The 26,863-nt window shown below is 58.0% G+C and overlaps 1 protein-coding gene across 1 annotated transcript in view; it reads left to right on the forward strand.

The window, feature by feature from the left end:
• Positions 1 to 26,863, forward strand: part of FGF18 (fibroblast growth factor 18) — a 33,810-nt gene that overhangs the window by 5,917 nt on the left and 1,030 nt on the right. Inside the window, exons 3-4 of the mRNA XM_002710377.5 lie at positions 7,168 to 7,348; positions 19,447 to 19,553. Coding sequence (XP_002710423.1) covers positions 7,168 to 7,348; positions 19,447 to 19,553 — 288 coding nt within the window. The remainder of the gene's footprint in view (positions 1 to 7,167; positions 7,349 to 19,446; positions 19,554 to 26,863) is intronic.

Genomic DNA, 26,863 nt, shown 5'->3' on the forward strand with positions numbered 1-26,863 from the left:
TGCTCTCCTCGTGCCAGGTGGCTCAGTTTCCGTGTCAGTCCTTGGGGACTTGGGAGAAACTGAGAGATGAGTGCTGGGGAGCCAGAGCTTAAGGGCTTGGTGGTGCTCACATGAGGAGCCCTGAAGGGGTGGCAGTCCTGGCACAGTGGGTTAAGCCATTGCCTGGGATGTCCCAATCCCATGTTGGAGTTCCTGGGATGGAGTCCTGCCTCTGCTTCCCATCCAGCTTCCTGCTAATGTGCAACCTGGGAGGCAGCAAATGAGGCTCAAGGGGTTGTGCCCCTGCCACCTATGTGGGAGATGGAGCTCCCAGCTCCTGGCTTTAGCCTAGCCCAGCCCTAGCTGTTGTGGGCATTCAGGGAATGAACCTGCAGATGGAAGATTCTTGTCTTCTCTGAGTCTGTTTCGTTTGGGGGCCAGCGTTGTTGTAGGTGGTAGGGCAAGTTGCCTCTTGATGGAATAATCGAGTGCTGGTTCAAGTCCCAGCGGCTCTACTTCCAATCCTGCTCCCTGCTAATGCACCTGGGAAGGCAACAGATGATGGCCCAGGTCCTTGGGCCTCTGCCACCCACATGGGAGATGAGGGTGGAGGTCTAGGCTCCTAGATTCAGACTGGCCCACACCTAGCTGTTGTGGACATTTGGGGAGTGAACTAACAGTTGGTAGATACCCCTCTGTCTTGCTCTTTAAAATAAATACATTACTTTTTTTTTTTTTTTTGACAGGTAGAGTTATAGACAGTGAGAGAGAGAGAGACAGAGAGAAAGGTCTTCCTTCCGTTGGTTCACTCCCCAAATGGCTGCCATGGCCGACGCGCTGTGCTGATTCAAAGCCAGAAGCCAGGTGCTTCCTCCTGGTCTCCCATGCGGGTGCAGGAGCCCAAGCACTTGGGCCATCCTCTACTGCCCCCCGGGTCACAGCAGAGAGTTGGACTGGAAGAGGAGCAACCGGGACTAGAACTTGGTGCCCATATGGGATGCTGGCACCGTAGGCGGAGGATTAACTAAGTGAGCCACAGTGCTGGCCCCTGACCTTTCTTTTTAAAAGAAAAGAAAAGCCCTGAAATCAGGCCTAGGGCAAGAGGAACTTGCCAGGGAAGATGTCTCACTGAGTCGGGAAGTAGTAGGAAGCCAGGTGTGAGGACACTGTGAGCCAGCCAGTGCCTGTGTGTGTGTGCGTGTGGGTGCAAGTGCATGTGTATGCATATGTGTGTATGCATGTGTGCGCATGTATGGGGTGTATGTGTGCACATGTGTGGGGGTGCATGTGTGTACACATGTGCCTGTGGGCATGTGCATGTGTTCTTGTGTGTGTGTGTGTGAGAGAGAGAGAGAGGACCTCTCTGGGCACGTGGAACTCCACTACCTGCAAGCAGGGTGTGTCCTGGTGTCCTCAGGAAGCCCCACCCACTGGGCTGGCTGCCGTGTCAAGTGCAGGACTAGGAGTGATGGAGAAGGCCAAGGCGGCACTCAATGCCAGAATAAAGAGCGTGGCTGTCCTCTTGTGGGCAGGAAGAACTCTTCTGCTGGTGCAGGACACCAGGAGAGCAGGGGCCGGAAGGAAGGGAAGGGGGGAAGAGGAGAGGGCAGGGGTCTTCCCTGGTCCTCACCCCCAGGCTGGGTCCGGGTTGACACCCATATCGACGATCTGTATGGAGGAGGCTGATGTATGGGCAGAGGGAGGTTGACCCTTGGGCCCCACCCCCACCTCCCAGAGCCCCTCCCAGCTGATGGCTCAGCCCTGCCAATCAATACATTGATAGCCCTGGGAGCTTAATGGACAGGCTGGGGGTGGGGAAGGGCCCTTTGTGGCAGCAGGCAGTTGGTCCTGGTTGAGTTGGGTGTGGGGAGTGTGACAGGAGCCAGAGCCTGGGCTGAGGGCAGGGTGGGGCATCCATCTGAGCCAAGGGCAGAGTAGGGGATGGGCTCATTCTGTCCAGGACTGCCTGCGGGGAGCTTTCCAGGCTGCAGAGCCAGAGCTGGGTGTGATCTCAGCTCTGCCATCCTCTGTACCATGTGGGTGAGTCCCTTGGCCTCTGTGGGTCTCCCTTTGTCACCTGGGGCACAGGGACAGTGAGACTTGCCCTTGCTCAGGTTGTTCAGGGGGGAGCAGAGAGGCAGAGCCTGGCAGGTGCACAGCCTGGGCCCTGGCCCAGAGCAAATGCCAGGTGACAGTAATGATGATCCATGGGCGCTGGGGCCCATGCCGCCCTCGAGGAGGCACTGGGGAGCTGTGTGTTGGGCTAGAGATGGGGGGGAGGCTGGCTTTCTTGGGGAACAGCCCTGGGGTGGAGAAGAAGATCTCAGGGCTGAATCCAGAATGTGAAACAACTCGGAAATCACCGCCACTGGGGGGGTGGGGGGGTGGGCGGTGGAATGTGCCGGAAGTCTGTGGGCTGCCCCTCCTGGGCCAGCCAGATCCTCCCTTTCTGGGCAGGCTGCCTGGAGACAGGCACGGATTGCGTGAGGCCTCAAAGATGGGGGACCCGGGCGGGAGAGGGCAGTGGACCCCATCCTCCCCTCGCAGGGGAGGAGAGCTGCAGGCCTCCAGTCCTTTTGTGGCTCATCTTGGCCCCACCCACGTTCCTGGTGCCAGTCCTGGAACACACTCCTCTTCGCTTATCTGTGGGGGCCGTGTATTCCAAGACCCCTGGTGGCTGCCCGAAATCAGGGTGGTGGTGAGCTCACGCAGCAAGCACTGGGGTGCTCGGGGGCGGCCCGCAACCTGGATGGTCACCATGTGACCAGGCCGTGCGCAGTGGGGTCACACGGAACAAAAGGACGCTTCCGCCTCAGGTGGGCCGCAGGACTTGACGTGAGAGTTCCTGGTGCTGCTTAGATCAGTGCAGCTGAAAACATCGGAACTGGCTGTTTCTGAAATGTTCCGCGGAGTGTTTTCGGACTGAGGTTGACCCTGGGGGCCCCAGATAAGGGTGGCGGCTGTAGTGGAGGAGAGGGTGAGTGAGGAAGGGACGGGGTGGCAGCGGGCGTGGGGAGTGGAGAACATGGGCTCCAGACCAGTTGTAAAATGTAAACTTTAAAGTTTATTTCTTTTTTATTTACTTGAAAAAGCAGAGTGAGAGAGCGAGAGAGAGAGAGAGACTCTTTCACCCACTGGTTCGCTCCCCAGATGCCTACAGCAGCAGAGGCTGGGCCAAGCTGAAGCCAGGAGCCAAGACCTCCATCTGGGGCTCTCACGTGGGTGGCAGGGGTTCAAGTACATGAGCCATCACCTGCTGACTCCCAGGGCACCCGTTAGCTGGAAGCTGGGACTCAATTCAGGCGCTTTGATGTGAGGTGCGGTCGTTCCAGATGGTGTCCTAACTGGTGTACCTAATACCCAGGCCTGCTTTTGAATCTTGATTCCTCTTCTCATCAGTTCCATGACTTAACCTCTTCAAGCCTCAGTTTCCCCATCTGTGAAATGGGGGTAATAATCACACCAGCTCGTGGGCTAGCTGTCGGGATTCCAGAAGTGTTCCTAGCACAAAGGATCTGTGCCACAGTAGTGGTTTTTAAGAAACAAAGTAACATGAAGAAAAAAAGAAAATAAATAAAGGCGTGGCTGTGGCTACTAATAGAATCTTTCTCTGAAATACCTATTATAAACAATCCCATTTTGCTGATGAGAAAACTAAGGGTTAAAGAAATCAAACGCGTTGATGATTGGACATGCAGCCAGGTAGGAGGGAAGGGCAGGTGGCGCTAGTTACCGTGTGTGGTTGAATGCATGTGGGGAGGTGTGTGGGCTGTGTGTGTGTGGCTGATGTGTGGTGTGCTGGATGGCTGGGGAGGTGCAGACGTGGCCCAGGAAGGAGGAGAAAGCGGTGCACCTGATTGTTGGAGCCACCAGTGGGCCCAGGCAGCTGATGTCTTCAGCAATGGTGATCGTGGGAGGTCCCAGGGGAGGGCATTTGGTGGATCACTGCAGGTTTGCACTTTTCTTGCCAAAGTGCCAGAGAGGAGACTTGGAAGTGCGGTGGGGCTAAGTCCCAAGACAGCTGTGCTGTGTAGTAGCGGGAGCCAGGGCAGCGGCGTCACGTGATGCAGACAGAGCTGCAGAAGAGGAGACTGACTGTGGGCAGGAAGTGAGTGGGCCCTGTTCTGCTGGGCACCCTGTCTGGGGCCCCCGCCTGGAGACCTTGGCAGACCTGGGGGGAGACTGGAACCTGACAGGCCCAGGTGGTCTCTGTGCAGCCTGTGGATGGGGGAGTGAGTGCTCACAGCAGATGCAAACCCTCAGGGCAAGGGCAGGGGGAGGGTGGTTGGGGACCCAGGCCACCTTGCTGCTTTGAGTCAAAGGGAAACCCATTCGCATGGTGGCGGGGGAGGGGTGCAGGTGGAGTGACACAGGAGAAGGAGATGTCCTTTATGTGCCGGCCCCTCTCACCTTTGAGAGTTCATCCTGTGGTTTTCCACAGCTGTCGTGCACCTGCCGGCTGTGGCCAGCAGCTCCAACTCTCCTGGGAAACCCTCCAAGATAGGCACCAAGACGGAGGGACCTGCTGCCTGGCTAGCAGGCAAAGAGAAGAAGTGAGCTCTGGAGGTGGACCCTGGAACTCAGCAGGCTGCAGCACAGTTCTGAGGCCCCAAGGGGCTGATCTGTGAAATGGGCTCACTTGCATGGATGGTTGGGGGAACCAGAGGAAGTGCTGTCGTATCTAGAGCACAGTGTGTCAGACAGAGGAGAGCTTAGTAGTCAGCAGCTTCAGGAACATCCTGGGCAGCCCTCTGTGGGACACTCTATGCTTGTTTGGGCAGTGAGGGGTGGGGCTTCTAGCAGCGGAGTCCCTCACTCTGAGCCACAGCCATTTGGCACGCATTTGCTAATTGCCTCCTGGGGGCAGAGCTGAGACCCAGAGATGAACCAGACAAGCTGGACTCTGGGGACAATAAGCAAAGTGCAGTGGAGAGCCTCTGCACACTCCAGCCTGGGAGGCAGGGGCCAGTTTCCTGGAGGCAGGTGACAGCTGGGCAGAGGGAGCAGGGTGCCCTGGGCAGAGAGGCCAGCCTGTGCAAAGGGCTGGAGCCGCCCACAGGCCCTGCCCAGGAAGCCCAGGGCTGCTCCTTGCCTCTCCCGGGTCCGACAACAGAGCCACCCCTGCCATGTCCCTCAGGGCTGGTATGGCTGCAGTGTTGGAGGTGGCGAGAGGGATCATTCCCCCCACTTCTGGGGAGGACCCCCGATAGCCCCTGCTGACCCCAGGTCACCCCCGCTGCCTGTGTCCAGTGGGCCAGGGAGAAAATCAGTCACGGAAGGGCGGCTTCTGGGGCAGGAGCGCGCCCCTCGGGGCCCCTGGGGGAGGAGATTGGTTTGACCTCTGGTCGATAAGGTCTCCTGTGAGCAGGAGGAGAGTTGGAGGACGGGAGGGAGGCTGGAGGCCTGGCCTTGGGGGAGGGGCTGGGGCCAGGCCACTCCAGAAGTCATCGCAGGAGGGTCAAAGGCCATGGGTGCGGGGCATACAGGACAAATGCCCACCAGGTGTGGGCCTTGGGGCCCTGGGTAGAAAGCCAGGTGGCCTGCAGGGATCCAGGCTCTGATCACTGTGGCTGCTTGGAGGCACACCGGGTGGGCCAGCAGGCCAGGCCCTGTTCCTCTGGGCCGTATGGCTTTCCGAGCCTCAGTTTCTCCATCTGGAAAGTGGGGAGAGGGGGCTGTGCGTAGCGTTCCCACAGCCCAGAGTCCTTGAAACTCTCAGAAGCAGTCACTTGTTCTGGAACGAGGGGGTGCTTGCTTGTTTCAGCCTCACTGCAGCCCATGGAGTGGGGGGCCCATCATCATCACCCTCATTCTTGGAGGTGAGGACACAGAGGCACAGCAAGGTTAGGAGTTTGCCTGAGGTTTCTTAGCTAGAGAGTGGCGCTTGGGCTTGGAACCTGGGGCCAGCTCCCGGTAGCACTGCTGTGTGGTGGTGGTGGTGGTGGGGTTTGCAAGCTGGCAGCCCACAGCAGGGGTGGGCCATGGGCAGTGCAGGCTTGGGGGCCACAAGGCCTGTGTGTTCTGCTCCGGAGTCTCGGTTCCCTCACCTGTCGTGCGGAATGATGCTTCCAGCCTGAGGAGGCCTGTGAAAGCTGAATAAAGTGGCTCTCCCAAAATACATGTGGGGGCCAGGCCCGGGGAGGGGGGTGGACAGGTGCAAGTCACCTGGGGACAGAGACCTGGGTTGGCCTTGGGCTGTCCTTGCCCTTGGGAGCCCATAGCGGAGGGGTGAGACAGATACTTGAGCAGCCGGGGTCCCAAGAGCCCTGCCACGGGCTGGGTGGGGCCATGCTGGTGCTGTGTGCCAAAGCTCATCTGAAACAGACCCAGAGTGCCGGCGGGACTTCGGAACTGTCCAGCTCTGTGGATTCAAGGCAGGGCAATGGCATGCAATTTGTAGGATGCAGGAGAGCCTTGTTAGAGGCAACATGGTGATGATAGGGTTCCAGGTCTTTTCAACACTCGTTCATTCATTCAACAAGTGTTTGCGTTTCTGCTCTGTTAGGTTCTGGGGAATAGCAGCCCCTGAGAGGTAGAGAGAGAGAGAGGAGAGAGAGAGCGAGAGAGACAGAGAGTGCTCCAGCCTTCCTGTGCTCCCAGGCTGTTGAGGACAGACAGTTGTCACTTGAGTAGATGTCAAGGTCACAAATGCTAGAAAGAAACACAGAGCTTGGCTGGAGAATGAGAAGTGACAGAGGTGGTGCTGTCTCAGAAAGAGGCGGTCCCGGGGCTGGGTGTTGCTGTGTCTGCAGCCATACTCCAGGGGCCTCGGGGGGGGGGGGGTCTCCGTGCTCTGCTTCCCTTTTTCTTTCCTTAACTTTTCTTCCTGGGACGGGGCCCCGGCTCCACCACTTTCCCTAGAAGGAATCCAAGGCAGAACATCCCACAGGTCCAAGGTCACCTGAGAAAGCTGCGCTCCGGCCTGGCTTTCACAGGGGCTGAGGTGGGAAGACCCCGGGGCGTTGTCACACAGACCCAGGCCTGAGTCTCAGCTCCGCCGCTTCCTATCCGGGCCACCTCGGTTCACCTCCCCAGCCTCTGTCGCCCGACCCGTGAAATGCGGGTGGCAGTGGGGCAGTTGTGAGTGTGGGCCGAGGCCCTGCCCTCTGCTGTGAACGTGGCTGGCTCCTGCTCCCAGGGGCCCCAGCCCTGCCAGCGTGGCTCACTATGGCCCCTTTCCCTGCCCAGGTGCTGGTGGCCGAGGAGAACGTGGACTTCCGCATCCACGTGGAGAACCAGACGCGGGCTCGGGACGATGTGAGCCGTAAGCAACTGCGGCTGTACCAGCTCTACAGCCGGACCAGCGGGAAACACATCCAGGTCCTGGGCCGCAGGATCAGCGCCCGCGGCGAGGACGGGGACAAGTATGGTATGTGCCAGCTCCTCCTCTTCCCCGGGGCTTTAGAGGCCTCCAGTGCAAATTCCAGCTCTGCCGGGTCCCGGCTGTGTGACCCTGGGCCTCAGTGTCCTGATTTGTAAACTGGGGATGCAGTGGTGAAGCCAGGGGAGGCTAGTTGGGAGTGCCTACTGCAAAGTGCTTTGGTGGCGGGCATCTGTGGCTCCCTGGGGGATGGCTGCTCCCCATGCCATTGGTGCACCAGCCCCAAGTTCAGACACTTGCAGGGGCAGGAGCCACTGGGTCATGCATTTTGGATGCTGCTGCTGGTGCATGCGAATTGCCTTGGCATGTATGTATGTGTGTACCTGTGAGTGTATGTGTGTATGTGTGTGAGTGCCAACGTGTATGTGTGCTGCACACTTGAGCTTGTGCACCTGTGAAACGTGGATACTCCCAATATCATGGTCCTCTTGACCTGCCCTTGACCTGGAACCTCCTGGCCTTTGTTAGGAGGTGCTTGGGGACCCTCACCTGCACCCCCAGGCTGCCTCTATGAGAACTGGGAGGAGCAAGGCCCCTAAACAGCAAGAAAAACATGACTGCAGCCTCCCAGAGCATGGGGGTGCGTGGCTGTGACGGACCCTGAGCGAGTACTCACCGCACAGGTTACGGATTGAGCATCGCCAGGCAGGAGGAGCTCCGGCTGCTCCGAGCCAGCCTGGTTCTCGCCCCTGGCCAGGAGAGCACAGCACTAGGCCTGGGGAGGCAGGGCCGTGGGTAGCTGAGGCCCTGGCTGGGCTGGGAGTCCTTGATGCGGCCGAGTCTGCCAGCCGCGGCGTTCCTGGGGTGATCCTGCTCGCCAGCCCCTGCCCGTTGCCGGCAGGACATGACAACAAGACAAATAATTTCGTGGACCTTTTATCTTAGACACCATTTATTTTCCTGCAGCCCCAGGGCAGGACTGACCTCATGGTAGGGCCCGAGCGAGCGAGCGTGGCAGCTGCACCATCACTGGGGGCCAGGCTGGGCCGGGCAGGGCTGGGCCACGCTGGCCTCCCGCACCTCTAGGCCAGCTGCCTCCTTCCCGGCTCCCTGGCCATCACTCTCACCACCGCCCCTCCCTCCCACCCTTCTTCCCTTCCTGGCTCTGCCCCTTTCCCCTCTTTGTTTTCGTCCCTCCCCCTGGCCACAGCTTCCCTCCTCCCCAGCTCTCCCAGGCCCTCTGCGTGGACGCCTGGCTGCGCCGCGCGGGCCCAGGTGCTGGTTTTCCCTGGGCTCTGCTGTCCGGTTGCTGCCAGGGAAGAGGCAGCTGGCTGGCTGCGGCAGGAGGAGGTGCCCTGCTGGGGGTTCCCCGGAGCTCTCGCTGGCCCCTCCAGGCTAGGAGAGTACAGGGGGGTCACACTCTGGTCTGAACCATCTGTCCACAGCCTGGCCCGGGAGGCAGGGGCTGGGGAGGGAGACGGGCCCGGGCACGGCAGGCCTCTCCTTTGCTCTGCTGAGCTGGGGCCTTAGGGGATCTTACCTGCTGTGTGACCTCGGCCGTGCCCTCTGCCCGTCTCTGGGCCTCAGTTTCTCATCGATAACAATGTGAGGTTTGGATTAGAGCTGTACTTTTTTTTGATTTTTAAAAGATTTTATTTATTCATTTGAGAGGTAGAGCTGCAGACAGAGAGAGGGAGAGACAGATAGAGAGGTCTTCCATCCACTGGTTCACTCCCCAGATGGCCGCAAAGGCTGGAGCTGTGCTGATCTGAAGCCAGGAGCCTGGAGCTTCTTCCAGGTCTCCCACACAGGTGCAGGGGCCCAAGGACTTGGGCCATCTTCTACTGCTTTCCCAGGCCATAGCAGTGAGCTGGATTGGAAGAGGAACAGCCGGGACGCAAACCAGTGCCCATATGGGATGCTGGTGCCACAGGCAGAGGCTTAGCCCTCTATGCCACAGCCCCGAGTGCCGTGCTTCTTAAATGTCAGTGTGCATATGAGTCACTGAGGGCACTGTCAAAACTGATGTGGGTGAGGGGCTGGAGTGGCCCCGGGGGTGGCAGTGCCGGCCGACCCCACTTTGGGGCTTGGGGGCACCTGACCGATCTAGCACCACACCTGCTGGGCGGTCATCACACTCTTTCTAGGAACATGTTCCTCAACCCCTGCACACCCAGGGCACCATGGAGGCCTTGCGGCTGCTCCATTTAAATATCGCATTAGAAACGCAGATGAGGGACCCCATCTGTGAGCCCTGGGAGAGGAAGTGAGACAATGGAGCCAATTGAAGCTTCCAATCTAGATGATCAATACAAATATTATTGGGAGGGTGATTTATGTGGCCACACGAGGCAGGAGGACGGGGCGGCGGCTCCGTAGGTCTGTATGAGGGGCCTGCCTTGCCCTGGGGGAGGGGCAGGCTGGGTGCTGAAGGGACCTGCTCCCCTCGTCTCAGGTCTGGCTCTGGCTGAGAGAACCATGTAGCCTGAGACGGGCAACACACATAGTTAGAATCACCTCACTGCGGTCTCAGAATTTCAGCCAACCAAGTGCAAGTACAGGATCCCTGCAAACACCTGGCATTTGGCATCTCACCTTGGAGTTAGTAGAATGGCAGCCTCTGTGGGCAGGCAGGCTCAAAATGCAGGTCCCCTTGGTCTGGGTGACTTGTCTGCAGTGGTGGCTCGTTGGTGAAGTGTGCACAGGTTATCACTGGGGCTCCCGAACCCCTGCGTTCTGCAGAAGGATCTCCTTCTGTGTCCCCTCCAGCTTTCCCTGCGCCATGGGAGCCATGAGGGTGGGCTGCTCCAGGAATGAGGGGCTTTCTGAACCTAGGGCTGGGCTCTGGGGGTGGGGCGTGGGCTATGGGACAGCTGGCCAGAAGACTGGAGGCTCAGGGTTTGGGCTGCCAGGCCAGGAGGGGGGTCGAGGGGGAAGTTTCTGTGAGCCACCTCTTCTTGCCCTGGGACCAGCGGGCCTGGGCCAGGAGTCTGCAGCTCTGGGCTCAGAGCCTTCCTCTGCCTAGCGGGGATGAGAAGGCCCCCCTCACCTCCAAGGTTGATGCACCTGAGCATGGGAGGTGAGGGCCTTGGTTCCTGGCTGTAGGAAGCAGGGCTGCTGGGTACTAGGGCAGGACCCTAAGAAGTGCAGGGGCTTGGGGCCACATGGAGGGGCTGTGCTAGCCAGGGATTTGGGGTTTCAAGGGCTGAGCACGTGCACCCTGGAGTCTGGTGGGATTCACGTCTCAGCTCCACCACTTAAGAGCAGGGATGGGTTAGCCCTCTGAGCCGTCCTCTTCTGCAGAACGGGGCACTGACATGGGAGAGTGTCCGAAGCACAAGGCACCCATGGTTGTCCCAGCAAGAATATGAGTAATGACCATGAACCGCATCGCTGTGGTCCTGGCTGTCACTGGCTCAGGGTGGGGCTCCCCTGTTAGGAACTTTGGTTGTTTAAGATTTATTTATTTATTTGAAAGGCAGAATGAGAGGGAGGGAGACAGAGATCTTTCTTTTCTTTTCTTTTCTTTTCTTTTTTTTTTTTTTTTTTTGACAGGCAGAGTGGACACAGAGAGAGACAGAGAGAAAGGTCTTCCTTTGCTGTTGGTTCACCCTCCAATGGCCACCACGGCCAGCGCGCTGCGGCCAGCGCACGGCGCTGATCCGAAGGCAGGAGCCAGGTGCTTCTCCTGGTCTCCCATGGGGTGCAGGGCCCAAGCACTTGGGCCATCCTCCACTGCATTCCTGGGCCACAGCAGAGAGCTGGCCTGGAAGAGGGGCAACCGGGACAGAATCCGGTGTGCCAGCGCTGCAAGGCGGAGGATTAGCCTAGTGAGCCGCGGTGCCAGCCGAGACAGAGATCTTTCATCTGCTCCTTTGCTCCCCAAATGCCAGCAATTGCTAGGGCTGGGCCAGGCCAGAGCCAGGATCCTGGAACTCCATCCAGGTCCTTCAAGTGGTGACAGGGGCCCAAGCATTTGGACCATCATCTGCTTCCCAGGTGCATTAACAGGGAGCTGGATTAGAAATGGAGCAGGGGCTGGTGCTGTGGCTCAGCAGGTAAAGCTACTGCCTGCAGTGCCAGCCATCCCTTATGGACACCCATTCGAGTCCCAGCTGCTCCAATTCCAAAACAGCTCTCTGCTATGGCCTTCAAAAGCAGTGGAGGATGGCCCAAGTGCTTGGGCCCCTGCAACCATGTAGAGATCTGGAAGAAGCTCCAGGCTGCTGGCTTTGGATCAGCCGGCCATGTGGCCATTTGGAGAATAAACCCCCAGATGGGAGACCTCTCTCTCTCTCTCTCTGCCTCTCCCCCTCTCTCTCTGCTTCTGCCTTTCAAATAAATAAATGAATCTTAAAAAAAAAAAAAGTGGGGCAGCTGGAACTTGAACCAACCCTCATATGGGATGCCGGCATTGCAGGTAGAGGCTGCACACAAAGCAGGCCCCAGGAGCTGGTTCTTGAGTCCTTGGGGGGGCCCTGGGGGAAGAAGGGGAGCTTCCTGTCTGCCGTCACTTCAGATACAGGCAGGGCAGGCCCTGTTGGCATGGTTCTGTGCAGGGGACCGAGGCCAGCTGAGGAAAGATGGCCTTGGGGTCCTCTCATGGGTGTGGCTCAGTCTCCTCTGAGTTAGCACCAGGGCCCCTCGCACATTCCACACAGATGGCCCAGCCGGGGGCGGGGTGTGTGTGTGTGCAGTGGTGAGTGACACGTGCCAGGGCCCAGTCCTTGAGCAGCTCTCAGTCTAGCGCCCTGTTCCTTACTTGCGGCCCACATTGCACAGGAACAATGCTGTTACCTTTCCATACCTGTTCCCTTTCAGGCCTCAGTTTCCCACTTTTAGCCTGGGTGGATTAGAGGATGTGGAGTTGACATTCCGCAGGCTTCTTCCGGTGGGGGCTTGGCACGGGTCTGTGATTCCAGGTTCACAGGGAGCCAGTGTGCCCTGGAGCAGGCTCTGCCCTGCTGGGCAGCCTCCCCAAGCCCCAGCCTCGCCTCTTTACCACCCCTGTCCCAGTACGGGTCCCATCCTGGTGGAGCCAGCTATTGGCATGCTCGGCTCCTAAGACAGGGGTTCCTTGGAGGCAATGACCTTGCTTTCTGCTGTGTCCTCAAGCCCAGCACGAGGGCCCCTTAGACATCGCCTGATGAATGAGTGAAATCAGTGTGGGGCGACTCGAAGTGTAATCAGAGGCTGCCGTGTGCGGCCGTGGGGAGAGCTGTGTGGGGTCTTCTGGGGTTTTTGAGGGTCCTCCTGCTCCCAGTCCCCTCATCCTGTTACTTCCTGGGGGGGGGGGTTGGTGTGAGGGAAGGGCTTGATCCTTGGGTCTGGCTGGCACCAACGAGGCCACAGGGACCCTGCTCTCTCCAGGGTGGGCCCCCACGGTCCATTCTGCAGAAATGTAGGACATGTCACTCCACCACTCCATGGCATTCCTGTCCCGTAGAATCCAAGGCAGGTCCTTGAATCAGCCAGGAGGGCCAGTGTGGCCTGGCTCCTGAGCCCCTGCGGCCCCTCCTTGCCCAGCCTGCGCCAGCAATGGCGGCCGGCCTGTCTTCCTGGAGGTGCCCGTTCCCATCCACGGGCCTTCGTGCGGCTGTCCCTCTGCCGGGATGTCCTCACCTCGTGCACACTGGCTTCCACCCCACCCCTTCTCAGAGGGTCCGTGTGCCCGGTCCCTGAAAGGCACGGTTCCCTCCCCAGAGCCTGTGGCCATCTGACATCCTGATGCCGGTGCAGCCACTCACATCACTCCTGTTGGAGCACAAGCTCCTGGAGGCAGAGGCTTTGTCTGTCTTGCTGGCTGCTGAGCCGGCCACAGAGAGGCGCTGGAGCAAGCCAGGGCCTGGGTCCCTCCGTGTGTGTGCCTGTGTGGGTCCTGTCCTCTGGACATGGGTGGCACACAGTAGGGATGTGGGAGATCCCCTGCCTGCCCTGTGCCCTGGGGACGCCACGATCAACGGGTCGGTGTCCCTTGGAATTCACGCAACGAGGAGGGACGTTTACATTCCAAACCCCTGCCCTCTGAGCCCACAACTTTTGTCCCCAGTGAGGAGCGGCCACCCATGGCTCGCTGACCCCGGGGCTGGAGCAGCTACGTGAGAGCCCCAGCGAGGATTAAACATAGCTCCTGATCGATGCCATTGATTGCCCCTCTTCCTGTCTGGTGGCCCACGTGGCCATCACATCTCCTCCAGGGACTTTAGGAGAAAGGCGAGTGTGGGCCCCTTTGGAGCAAAGGCCAGAGAGTGCGCATGCGCCTGTCTCATCACGACAGGGCCACATCTCCCCTCCCCCGCCCCTCTCGATTTCTCTGTGCTGGGGCCACCTTCAGAGGGGACGGAGGGAGGACAGATTCGCTGTGACCTCCCAGTGCCTTTTGTGGCCAGGACATTCCCTCACCGCAGGCCGGTGATGCCTGGAGAGGGGCCAGGAGCTCCGTCAGCATGGGATTGTGGCGGCAGCCAGCTGCTGGCCACCTGGCAGGGCCGCTTGGGGCCGCAGCTCCCCCGTGGCCCTCGCCGGTCTTGGGGAGTTTATCCAGCCTCGTTCTCCCGGGCTGGGTCCCTCTTGGCGCCGTTTCTCTAGACCTCCGGCTGCCTCTCTGTGTCTTTCCCTACAGTTTCCTGTCTCTGGTCCTTGCTGTGTGACACTGGCGAGAATGGAACTACTCGGATGACTGCCTCGGGTTCTTCACCTGAAAGGCGGCATCACTGTTGGCTACCTTATGGGGTTGGCTGTGGGATCCAATGAGATACTCCATGTGTGTGTTTAGAGATTTATTATTTATCTATTTGAAAGGAAGAAATACAGAGAGAGAAGGGAAAGACAGAGAGAGAGAGAGAGATCTTTCATCTGATGGTTCACTCCCCAGCTGGCTGCAATGGCCAGACCTAGGCCAGGAGCTTCTTCCGGGTCTCCCACGTGGGTGCAGGGGCCCAAGGACTTGAACCATCTTCCACTGCTTTCCCAGGAACATTAGCAAGGAGCTGTATGGGAAGTGGAGCAGCTGGGACTCCCGCTAGCACCCATATGGGATGCCAGCACTGCAAACGGCTTAACCTACTAGACCACGGCACTGGCTCCCATCTTCTGACTGTTAAAACATGGTAGGCAGTCAAAGGAATAGTATCTTTCATCAAGGTTTCAAATAACTTTTTTTAAGGTACACAAATTTCATATCATAGAAGTTATTTATTTATTTGACAGGTAGAAGTAGACAGTGAGAGAAAGAGATGGAGAGAAAGGTCTTCCTTCCATTGGTTCACCCCCAAATAGCTGCCACGGCCGGCGCTGCACCACTCTGAAGACAGGAGCCAGTTCCCTCCTCCTGGTCTCCCACGTGGGTGCAGGGGCCCAAGCACTTGGGCCACCCTCCACTGCCTTCCCAGGCCACAGCAGAGAGTTGGACTGGAGGAGGAGCAACCAGGACTAGAACCCGGTGCCCATATGGGATGCCAGCACTGCAGGTGGAGGATTAACCAAGTGAGCCATGGTGCCGGCCCCCTCAAATAACTTTTCAAAGAATTGTTTTTTAAAGATGTATTTATTTATTTGAAAATCAGACTTATAGAGAGGGAGGGACACAGAGAACCCTTCCATCTGCTGGTTCACTCCCCAGATAGCTGCAACAGCCAGGGCTGGGCCAGGCAGAAGTCAGGAGCCAGGAGCTTCTTCCAGGTCTCCCACATGTGTGACAGGGGCCTAGACACTTGGGCCATCTTCTGTTGCTTTTCTCAGGCCATTAGCAGGAAGCTGGATCGGAAGAGGAGCAGCCGGGACTAGAACCGGCATCCATATTCTCATAGAGATGCTGGCACTGCAGGCCAGGGCTTTAACCTGCTGCACCATAGCATCGCCCCCCCCCCCAAATAATTTTGAATTGTTACTGTAGGTACTTTAGAGAAATGGGGAAAAAGAGACTGCACCAGTCTTTACAGAAAGGGCTTTCTTTCTGGCTTCGTTTTCTTGGCCTTTCTTTTTCCCTCTTGGTTCGGGTGCTGGAGAAGGGAGTGAGTCCTTGGTGCCCGCTCCTCTCCCACTGCCCTCCTGGTCCATGGCCGCAGGTGGGCACAGGGCTGCTACTCTGCAGTGGGCCCTGAGGGGCCCGGCTCTGTGTGCTGTTTCTCAGGACGGCGCCCCAGCTTGGACTTGCTCCTCCTCTGGGTCCGTGCAGCTCGTCTTCCCTGGACCAGATCTGAAACACCCTGGGAGCACCTCATTGTGGGCTCTAAGGGTTCTTCCTTGGGGAGACCCTAGCCCCCCGCCAGCATCTTCTGAAATTGCAGCTGCATGTCCACTCCAGGGCTTCTGCCTGCAAAGTGGCCAAAGGGAAGCTGACCGTGCCCCCATCTGTGTCTACTTACTCCCTCAGGGTAGGGACCTCTGGCTCAGCTTGCCAGGATTTGACCCTTAGCTACGTCACTGTGTGACCTGGGGACTCAGTTTTCTCCCCTATAAAATGGGTATCACAGCAAGGATTGGCTCCTCACAGGACTGCTGTAAGGGTTAGCATGAACTGATGTACGCATGGGGGTAGGCACGATGCCCAGCATCGTCAGCTCTGCACACATGTGTGCTGCTGCTGACACCTCCTAATGGGGCGGGAGCGAAGGAGGCCTTGGTGGTTACCTGGTCCTAACCCCGACAGGGTTGGGTGGGAGCCCACCCTGCATTGAGATGGGGGAGGAGCCCGGGACTGCGTGCCTTTGGGCCAGCCCCTTCTCCCTGAGTCTCCTGTGTGTGTGTGTGTGTGTGTGTGTGTGTGTATGAGGGAGGGAGGGAGGAAGGGATGGAGGAGGGAGACAGAGAGAGAGAGAGAGAGAGAGAGGTCTTCCATCCACTGGTTCACTCCCCAAATGACTGCAACGGCTAGGGCTGGACTGATCCAAAGCCAAGAGCCAGGAGCTTCTTCCAGGTCTCCCATGCGGGTGCAGGGGCCCAAGGACTTCGGTCATCTTCCACTGCTTTCCCAGGCCACAGCAGAGAGCTGGATCGGAAGTGGAGCAGCCAGGACTTGAACTGGCGCCCGTATGGGACACCAGCCCTGTAGATTTGGGTTTTAACCCACTGTGCCACAGCGCCTGATGCACTTTCTGAAGCCTGGGCATTGCAGGGGTGAATAAGCCAGGCGAGACCCTTCCTCAGGGAGCTCGCCTCCTGCCGGGCAGAGAGAAACACCTGAGGCCATTTTGGAGAAACGGAGCATGCCAAGGGGAGGGCAGTGCCAGCCCTGGGCAGTGTGGTCATGGAAGGCCGCTCTGAGGAAGTGGCATTGAGTGACAACCTAGGAGTGTGGGGCCATTTGCAGGAAGCTCCAGGCAGAGGGAACCGCAGGTGTAGGGGCCCAGAGGCAGGAGTACCTGTGCTGTGGGTGGGGGGAGAAGGCGGGGCCTGTGAGGATGGGGGCGGGGCCAGGTTGTGTGCATCCTGGAAAGGAGTCTGAGGCAAGGAGAGAGGTTCTTAAAGTGACATTTGTCATGGATTCCTTGGGCTGGTGTGTGGAGAGCAGGGGGTGTGGCCGGAGCTGCGCAGGTCCAGGTGTGATGAGAGGAGAGAGGTACTGGCTGCAGGGCCGAGAAGGGAGCTGAACCCAGGCGAGAGAGCTGGGGTCACGGGCCGGATGGGGCAGAGGTGCTGGGGACCAGGCAAGCTCTGGAGTGGACCTGGCCTGGGTGGAGTCCCCCTCTCCCTCCCCTCTCCCCTCCTCTCCTCTCTCTCTGAGAACTGCCGAGCTATTGCTCCCCAAAGACTTTACATAATTCTGGCCCGGCTCCCTGCTCATGATGTCATGTGCTGAGTGGAGTCTAGGCTGGGCCAGTGCAGGCTGCAGCCGGTCAGGGAGAACGGACTGTCGGCTCCGCTGGAGGGGCCCGTGGGCCCACACGCTCCCTGACCTGGTGGGAATGGCCAGGCCTGCCCAAGGCCAAGGCCAGGGTCTCCTGTCGTGCCTCTGGCCACTGAGTGCTAGTAGGGCTTGCACTTGGAGGCCTCTCTTGGAGGAGCCCAGGTCCCAGCAGAAAGAGGTGGGCAGTTCTGACGTCAGCCCCTCGTGCTGGAGTGCCTTCTCTACCTCAGTTTTCTATACTGTGAAATGGGCACTAAGACACTCAGCCTCATGGGAATCAGTGGCTGCAGTGGGCTCGGGGAGTCTCATTGAGCACATGGTAGGAGCTATCTGAGGACAAAGGCCTGGGCAGGTGCTGCGAGGGGGCAGGCAGCAGAGGCTGCCTTTGGAGCTCCCTTGGGGGTTACCTGGGTCCCAGCCCCATGGCATCACCTGCTTCCCACAGCCTCCCTTGCCAACCCTCTCTTGGCCTCTACTCATCCATTCCAAGAAGCAGGACAGGGTTGAGCCCCTCTGTCCCTTGCACCAGCCAGGAAACGGAGACTCGGAAGGGCGGGTGTCTTGCTTAGGGCCACACAGCCTGGGACGGCAATGCCGGAAATGAACTCAGGCCCTGTGAGTCCCAACCGCAGGCACTTTCTGGGGCATTTCCCGGAGGGTGATGCCAGGGCCCCTGGAGGACGCTGAGGAAGCTCTCGGTGGCGCGCAGGGTCTGGGCAGCAAGGTCCGCCCTTGTGCACACATCCAGGTTCTTCCCACTACGTCTGAACAGTTTTTTCTTTTAGGAAAACTGTTCAGTTTTGCAGTTTTTAGGAAACTAAAACAACAGTTACTGAGTTCCCCTTCCCCAGCCTCTGAGAACAGGGTGCTGAGCTCTTTACTGTGTCACTTTGTGCAGTCCTGAAGGTTAAGGGTGCTTCTGCCCATTTTGCAGATGAATAAACTGAGGCTCATAGTCATACACTTGGCAAGGGGATCCGGGGTTTAGATGCAGATCTGTGCCTTCTAAAGACCTCATCAGAAGCTCCTGGAATTGTCCTGACCACACCCTCCCCCCCAGTTGGCTTGAGCTCTGTGCAGAGATGGAGAAAAGTCACCGAGCCGCTGTGTTGTTTGGTGCCTGGGGTGGAGCCAGCAGAAGAAATCACAGGGAGTCTGAATGAAGGGGTAGTGGGGGTGGGGGTGGGGGTCAAAGGTGTGTACCCCGCCCTCCATCTCAGTCCGACTCAGTGTGCACCGGCCATGGGGGAAGGGGAGGGGAAAGAATGTGCCTCCCCTTGTTTCTAGAATTACTGAATTCTTGTTAGATCTTTAAATTTTATATAAATTCTTCTTTTTCTTCCCCTCGGAAAGGTGGGTATCACATTTTAATTAGCAGTGGTGTCAAAGGAGGGCTAGATTAATTATTGGAAATCTTGCATTCCAGATGGTTGTAATTTTCACAGCAGGGCACCAGGGTCTATATTTGTAAATTTTTTTGATTAAAATCCTACCTCGTGTAGTTTAGGAGCACTGAGGCACATTCCTTGTGGCTCCAAGGATACTGTACTCAGGAATTCGGGGCTATGATTCTGGTTATGGAGAAGCAAGTCCCTTGTCAGTGAAATTAAACTTCCGAGGGTGCTAGGAAGCAGGGGGCCGGGGGGCGGGGTGCGAGCATTGCAGGGGGGACGGTCACAGCCTTGGGTAGGAAGAGGTGGTGGCCGGGACACCAGAGAAGGGCGCACAGCTTCCCCTGGGGTTTGCACGTCCCCTTTCTGTGCCCTGGCAGCTTCCAGTGGCTGGGACAGAGGTGCCAAGGGGGCACCAGCGGGGGTTCAGTTGTTTGCTCTGGGGAAAGTGGACTCTGAAATAGCTTGATGTCCCCCAGGGCAAGGTGTGTGTGTGTGTGTGTGTGTGTGTGTGAGAGGGCGAGCACTCGCGCCTGTGCACCTGTGTGCATGCCCCTTAGTCCCAACACTGTTTCTTCTCAAACCGGGGGTGGGGAAATTGGCCGGCTGTGCTGCTTTGGGAAATGGGGCTGAGGGGCTGGGGGTCCTTGGTGATGAGCGGGAGAAGGGCGCAGGGCAGACTCCCCTCCTGTTGGAGCCACCTGGGTGCCAAGAGGAGCCTCTGTCTCCCAGCCTGAGGGACCCAGTGCTCACTCCAGTGAGACTTGTCAGAGCCCCCCCCGCCCAGGCCTGAGGTTGGGGGAGGGAGGGACCAGGGACGGGGTCAGGGACCATGTCACTGAGCCTTCAGGCTGGGCCATTCATTGCCCCTGGTTAAACAGCGTGTCTTGTTGTCCTGCCTTTCGAAGCCCAGCTCCTAGTGGAGACAGACACCTTCGGTAGTCAAGTCCGGATCAAGGGCAAGGAGACGGAATTCTACCTGTGTATGAACCGCAAAGGCAAGCTCGTGGGGAAGGTGAGTGAGGGCCTGCCGCTCCCGGGGGCTGGGAAGAAGGGGAAGCAGACCCTGTGTGTGTGTGTGAGTGTGTGTGGTGTGTGTGTGTGAGAGAGAGAGAGAGAGAGAGAAAGAGAGAGAGAGAGAGAGAGAGAGAGAGAGAGCCAGCCCCAAGGTCATCTCTTCCCTTCAAACCCACCCATTCCTTCTCTGCGGGGGAGCACCTGCAGTCCACCGGGCCAAGGTAGCCAGGGCTACGGCTGGGCTTTGGGAGCACAGAGGGCCCCTGGTCCTGCCGTGGTGGTGGGGGGGTTGGAGCTCTGACCTCCTCAGTAGCAGGAGAGTCCCAGCGAGCAGTCAGCAGTCGGCCAAGTGCTGTGGCTGCAGCGATCACTTTAACAATCGCCAGGGGCCTCCAGCGCCGCACAGCAGCCTCCGGAACCCGGCTGCCTTGTCAGCGCTGGGCCTCACGGTTCTAGCATTTCAGGAAGATTTTATTACTCTGGAATAGGCAAGAGAGCTGCATGCAGCAAACTGGGGCGGTGATGAGGGCGCTGGGGCAGGGGTGTCTGAGCTCCCCTGCTCCCCTTCTCTGCCCGTGGAATGTCAGGTGGACGATGGTCCTGGCAGAGGCTCTGTGGTGGGCTCAAGCTGTCTGCCCCTTTCCCCTGCAGGGACTGTGCCAGCCTCCATGTCCATGGAGGCTGGAAGGACTTCACCTGCTGGGAGCCTAGGCCCTGGTGCATAATTTGCAGTTGGTTACACATTACGGAGGTGGGAGGGAGGTGGCCAGTCAGGGTTTTGGTCTCTCGAAGCCCTCAGCTTTGCGCTCAGGTGACTTGGGAGGGTGTAACAGGCCAGGGACCTGAGCTCAAGTATTGTCACCTTAATATTTTGGGGGAAATCCCTTAATAAAAACGGTTGCAATCGCCCTGATAATTTGAGCACCTGTTTTCTGCCAGGCCCTGAGCAAAAAAAAAAAAAAAAGGAGCCCTCCCAAAGAATGCCCAAGTCTGTACCACTACCAGCCCCATTTCACAGATAGGAAAGCTGAGGCTTGGCCACGCCCTGGGCCCCTGTCCCAAGTCCCACACCAGTGCTAGGCGGGATTCAGAGCCCAGTCTGGCAGGAAAAGATTCCAGCCACACTGCCCACCCCAACCGGAGTTTCTCAAACAGCAAAATAGTGGCGATCCCAAGAGCGCGTTCTGGGGCCCGGGAGTGGTTTCAATTAGTGATTCACTCTCGGCCCGCGGTGGGGCCGGCGGCCGGCGCGCGGGGTCGGGGCTGGGGCCCGGCCGGTCTCCCCTCCCCAGCCTGGATGGCCGCTGCCTGCGGCAGCGGGCGGCGTGGCCGGGCCCCGCGTCGGGAGCTTTGTTCTCCTGCCCGCCTGGGCCGCCTCCCAGGCCCGACCTGCTTGGGGTTTGGGGCTCGGTTCCCTCCGGCTTGGCGCCCGCGCCCGGTGCCCGCCCCGCGGCGCGGTTCCCGGCATCCTGACCCCAGGAGGGCCCTCCCGGGTCAGAAGAGCAGCCCCGGCCCCGGGCCGCTGAGTCACCACTTCCACAGGGGCCGGCTCCTATTTCCCGCCCCTCGGCATGAATTTTGGGGACGGTTCAGCTGGCGCGCGCGGGGGTGTGGGGAGGCCGGCCCGGGCCCCCTGCCGGCCCTGGCTCTCCTATGCCCACTCCCCGGCCCCTGCAGGCCCCTTTTCCGAGGCTGACCCTGTGCTCTGGGGGCGCCCCCATGGCCACCTGTCTTCAGCTCCACGCACACTCCTGCTCTGAAGCCGGAACCCTCGGGCCCAGGGCTGTGTCCTTGCCCAGTTGGGCCTGTCACGGGATTCCTCTCCTTCCCGCACACCTGCCCTGGCCTCATGCCTTCTGGAAGTCCTGTCCCCAGCGCTCTCACCCTGCGGGGTCCCAGCCCCGGATCCCATCTCCAATGTTTCACGGCTTGCTGCCCTGGCCGCAGCTCCCGGGGTGGGACTTGGGGCCCCTCCATGCTGCTCTGTCTCTGGCTGCCATCCCCTGTCTGTGTGCCCTCCTGCTGAGCAGGCTGTCCCTGCCCTCTGTCTTGGGGCTTGTATCCCTCATTAGATTTGGAGCTCCCTGAAGAAGGCCAGTTCTGGGTGCATGCATCCGTCTGTGCTACATACCTGGCCTAGGGGCTACAGCAGCACCACAGCAACAGAAATGTGCTTTTTGCTTTCTGAGGACTGACTCGCAGCCTCCAGCCAGAATTGTGCACATCAGGCCAGGGAGTCAGAGTGCCTGGAGCTCGCTGAGCCACAGTGTCGTCATCTGTCAGATGGAAACCAGGTCATGAGGTCACTCCTTCACTCGTGGGAGCCCCAGGCCTCAGCCCTGGCTCCAGCTCCAGCCACTCCAACAACAGGAACTTCCCTGGGCTGTCTTGACTCTGGGTGCCACCTCTGTGCACCTGTGGCAGGTGCATGGCACCCTCAACAGAGCCTTTCCGGACGTACTTACTCCCCCTGCTGCCTTGTACCTGAGCCCCGTATGCTCAGGTGCCCCCATTCTCCTGGCCGCCTCTCTGGAACCCCTCTCCCCGTCTCCCACAGGAGCTGGTGCTCCTGTGGTTCCATGAATGGTGGCTGAGCATCTCGCATTGTGTGCTGGACTTTCCCCTGCAAGTCTGGAGGCCCCACCCAGATCGGATTTCCCCACCTGCCCCCACCTGTGTGATTATCACCGAGTCCTCTTTGGGGGCAACACAGGGTTACAGGCCCTTTCAGGGCCACCAGCACGTGTGCTTTGGCTGTAAGTGACTGAAACCCAGCTCAGAATGCCCTAAGCGAAAGGGGAGGCTTTGGCTCACGGAGCTCAGCAAGTCCTTGTTTTTGCTAGGTCTGGACCCAGGTACCAGTGATGCCACCAGGATTCAGGCTGTGGATCGAATCCTTCAGCTTGGGCAGAAGGAGGTTGGAGGTGGGCGTAGGGAAGAGAGGGTCAAATTCCACGTCAGAAAAGTCCTGCAGCTTCTGCTCAACTTATCCAGAACTAGTTCATCCAGAATTTCTGGGGGTGGGGCACAAGCACAGAGTTTTTAAAAAATTTTGCACTGATATAATAATCGCACAGAGCCATTTCTTTCCTTTCTTTTCCTTTTTTAAAAACAGACTTATTTACTTGAAAGGCAAACTTACAGAGAGAGAGAGAGATCTTCTACCCACTGGTTCACTCCCCAAATGGCTGCAATGGCTGGGGCTGGGCCAGGCCAAAGCCAGGAGCCGGGAGCCAGGAGCTTCTTCCAGGTCTCCCACTTCGGGGCAGGAACCAGTTCCTTGAGCCATAGCTGCTGCCTCCTGAGGTCTTTACCAGCTGGAAGCTGGAATCAGGAGCCTGAGGGGGCGTGGAAGCCAGATACTCTGACATGGGATGCAGGTACCCTAAGTGCTAGGCTAAACACCCAGCTGTATGGGGTGTTTTATAAAGTCCTGCAGATAATTAGCAGGGTGAGAGGGTGGTGAGGAGCCCAGGCCAAGGTCAAAGCCAGTGCAACCTACTGTTGGCTTCTGGTCTACTCTCAGGGTGGGAGGCTTAGCATTATCACAGGCTCCATGGCTGGTTTGTAATCGGCCCCTGCACTCAAGTGTTGGAATTGCAGCCCGAGGCCCAACTGCACCATCTTCACTAAACCCGGACGGGTCTCCAGCATGTACTGAGCATGTGTGCTGGGCACTGGCAGGGCTAGCCTCTTAAAAAAAAAAAAAAAAAAAGAAAGAAACATTTTTTTTTTAACTGAAAAATAGAGTTACAGACAAAGAGAGGGAAAGACAGACAGAAAGGCCTTCCATCCGCCGGTTCACTCCTCAACTGGCCGCAACGGCCAGAGGTAGGCCGATCCGAAGCCAGGAGCCAGGAGCTTCTTCCGCGTCTCCCATGCAGGTGCAGGGGCCCAAGGACTTGAGCCATCTTCTGGTGCTTTCCCAGGCCATAGCAGAGAGCTGGGTCAGAAGTGGAACAGTCAGAACACCATTCAGCACCCTTAGAGGACGCTGGTGTTGCAGGCACAGGGTTAGCCCACTATGCCACAGCGCCGGGGGCTAGCCTTTTGCACATCCAGAGCCTCACTTTATGCCCCTGGTATGTGGGTCTGGGGGAGGTGAGGTTTGCACAAGCAACGCCTGTTCCTCCTCACCCATTCTCCCAGTGGCCCTCTGTGGATTGGGCAGGGGAGAACTGAGCTGCAGAGGCTAAGCAAGTTCAAATCCCTGCTCTGCCACTTAGAGCTCCATGACCTTAGGCAAGTCCTTGCAGCTTTCTTGGAGCTCTGTTTTCCTGCAGGTCAAGTTGACCTTAGTGATTTAAGAGGATGAAATGAAATAATGGATATGGAAATGTCTGGCTATAGCTCGCAATTAATAAATGCTGGAGCTGGAGTGGTCATTCGGTGCCACCTGGGATGCCTGCATCCCATATTGGAGTCCCTGGATTTGAGTCCCAGATCTGCTTCTGATGTCAGCTTCCTGGGAGGCAGCAAGTACTTATTTCCTGCCACCCACATTGGAGACCCGGATGGGGTTCTGGACTCCTGGCTTCAGCCTGGCCCAGCTCTGGCAGTTGTAGGCATTTGAGGAGCGAGCCAGCAGATAGAAGACCTCTGTCCCTGTCTGTCCGCTTTTCAAATAGAAAAATGAAAATCAATAAGTGAAAGCGGATAAATGCTGAATGAATGGGTAGGAAGACTGAGTGGGCCAGGTGGCCGCCCCCACCGTCAGCTCCGTGAGTCTCCCTGATCAGTGTGTCCCCAGGAGGGGTCTCCCGTGGCTCATGGTATCACTGGGCCATGGGGAAGGTCTGGGAGGCAGAGGCCGCTTTCTTGTAGGCTTTCCCGTGTCACCCCCACTGCTAGCGAAGCTGTTGCTCCAACCACAGATGCTCTGGGCACGCCTGGCTCAGCCAGCAGGGCCACGAAGATGCCAGTCTGACTTTGGGGTGCTCTTGGGTTAATGAAGAGGCAGATGCCAAATTGCTCTGTCAGGAGGTTGGGGGAGGAGTGGGTGCCTGGGGCTAACAGGATGGCGTATATGAGCCCAATAAGGCTGATGTTTGAATGGAGGCAGTTTTTCCTATACATTACTTTGAAAATAATGTTCATTTACTTTTTTTCATCTACTTGAAAGTCGTGGTGGGGGCCGGGGGAGGGGGAGAGAGAGAGAGATTGATTTTCCATTCATTGGTTCACTCCCAAATGCCTGCACCAGCCAGGGCTGGACTAGACCAAAGCCTGCTGCAGCCCAGAACTCCTTCAGGTCTCCCACACGTGTGTCAGGGGCCCAAGCACTTGAGCCAACATCTGCTGCCTCCCGGGATACATTAACAGGGAGCTGGATTGGAAGCGGAGCTGCCGGGTCTCGAACTTGGCAGCTCTCAAAGGAAGTGGAGGAATCGCCCAGGGAGATAAATGGCAGTCAGGAAGCCTTCGCCAGGGAGGCAGTTCCTGAGCTCAGCCTTGAAGGAGAACAGTGTCCCAGGCAGGGGCAGCTGTTCTGGGGTGAAGAAGTAATCTTGTTCAGTTTTTCCTGACTGTTCTGTCGAGACCAGGACTCAGTTTGGGCAGAAATCTTCCGTATTTTTCCATGGGGGACCTATAGCCCCGGGACCACCCCTCTTTCCCTGCCTTGCACATTTGCCCCAGCTTCGCTCAAGAGCTCCTCTCTGCCGTCCTCACCCGGTGCTGTCCTTTGAGTGCCGAGCGCACCTCCCGGGCCTGCCCTCTGCGTGTTCAGCAGCCTCCTGGCAAGGTCTCGTCCTCCAGCGAGTGTTTGCTTTCTGCAAAGTTCAGCACTTTGTCTGCAGGGCCCAGGCTTGCCCTCTGCTTAAAGGTGAACGTTCCTGGAAGCTCCAGCCCGTTTTCCACTTCAAACAAAAGGCTGGAACTCGCACCTCAGTCTCCGCACACAGCCAGACCGCTGGGCTTCCAACTTGGCTGGGCGTCCGTCCGGAACGGGGAGTGGGCCCGGCCTAAATTTGGAGATGTCAGTTGGAAACTCGAACGCTGCTAATTCAGGCCTTCCAACTGTGTGTGTTTCCCACTCTCCCATCGAGCGGCCGGATGGGTTCGGGGAGGAGACGCAAAGCCCTGCCTTCCCACCACCTTTTGTCCGCCTCAGGCCAGCCCGGGCGGAGCCACCTGCTCTTCCTGCAAGGTCCCCCGTGAGCGTCAGGCTTGTTTCTGAGCGTTGTTGCTGCCCTCATCCTGTGATGCAGGAGGACCCATCTCCTGGCTCCTTTAGGTGGTGCGGAGTCTGGGGGCTTGAGAGTGGAATTAGCTAGGCTGAAAGGGTCGAAATCCATCAGCCTCTGCACACTGGGGCACCCTGCCCAGTGTACCTCTCTTCCATGGGAGTTCACACCTCTGCTTGGGGGCCTGAGAGCCCAGAACCCAGGGCCCGGGCCTGGGAGTCTGGCCAGGCGACATCTCTTATTTTTGGAAGCCCCCCACCCTCCTTCCTACCACGTGTTAAGAATGAACACTTCCCGCATTCCCTGCGATTTATACTGAGCCACCTCACAGTGCAGTTGAGCTGCAGCTGAGTGGCCGACTTCATGGCAGGTTTTGTGCAAATCTGTCAGGACTCATTTCTGTTGCAACTGATAGGACATGATGTCAGCTGGTTTCAAGGAAGTGAGACTTTATTGGCCCACAGATCAGGGAGCGAATTTGACCTTTAGATGTGGCTCGATGCAGAGCCCAGATGGTGCAACCAGAACTTGGTTTCTCCCATTCTCTTCCTCTTGGCTTTGCTTCTGCTATGCTGGCTTTGCCGTCAGAAAGATTTTCTCTCTAGTGGTGAAATGGCTGCCTCCGGTTCAGCCTTACATAATACAGTTTAAATCAGCCAACATTTTTGGGATCACTTATACAAAGGTCTCAAGGAACATTCTGATTGGATGGCTTGAGTCACATGCCTACTGAGAACCGATCACTGAAGCCTAAGGGGAAATAATGTTTTGATTGGCTGGATCTGGGTCTCCTGTCCTAGGAGGGACAAAGTGGAGCTGCCTGGCTGTGAGGTGGAGAATGGGGAGGAGTGGATTCCTGAATGACAGTGGGAATTTGTTACCTGGTTGGAGGGTGGGGTCAGGACTTTTCACCTGTGCCCTGCCTGGCATGGCCACCTGCACATGTTCTCTCCTTAGCGCTCTGCCCCTTGCACCTGCTGTTCCCTTTCTCACCTTCTCCTGACAAAGACTTTTTGTTTGGCCAAACTTTAGTCAAGCTCCTGACCTTCTCCTAGGCCCGCCTGAGCATTTCCTCGCAAAATTCAGTCTTAGCAAGAACCCTGCTAAGTCACTTCAGCAGGAA

Source organism: Oryctolagus cuniculus, chromosome 6 (assembly GCF_964237555.1).
Source record: "Oryctolagus cuniculus chromosome 6, mOryCun1.1, whole genome shotgun sequence".
NCBI classification, from domain to species: domain Eukaryota; kingdom Metazoa; phylum Chordata; class Mammalia; order Lagomorpha; family Leporidae; genus Oryctolagus; species Oryctolagus cuniculus.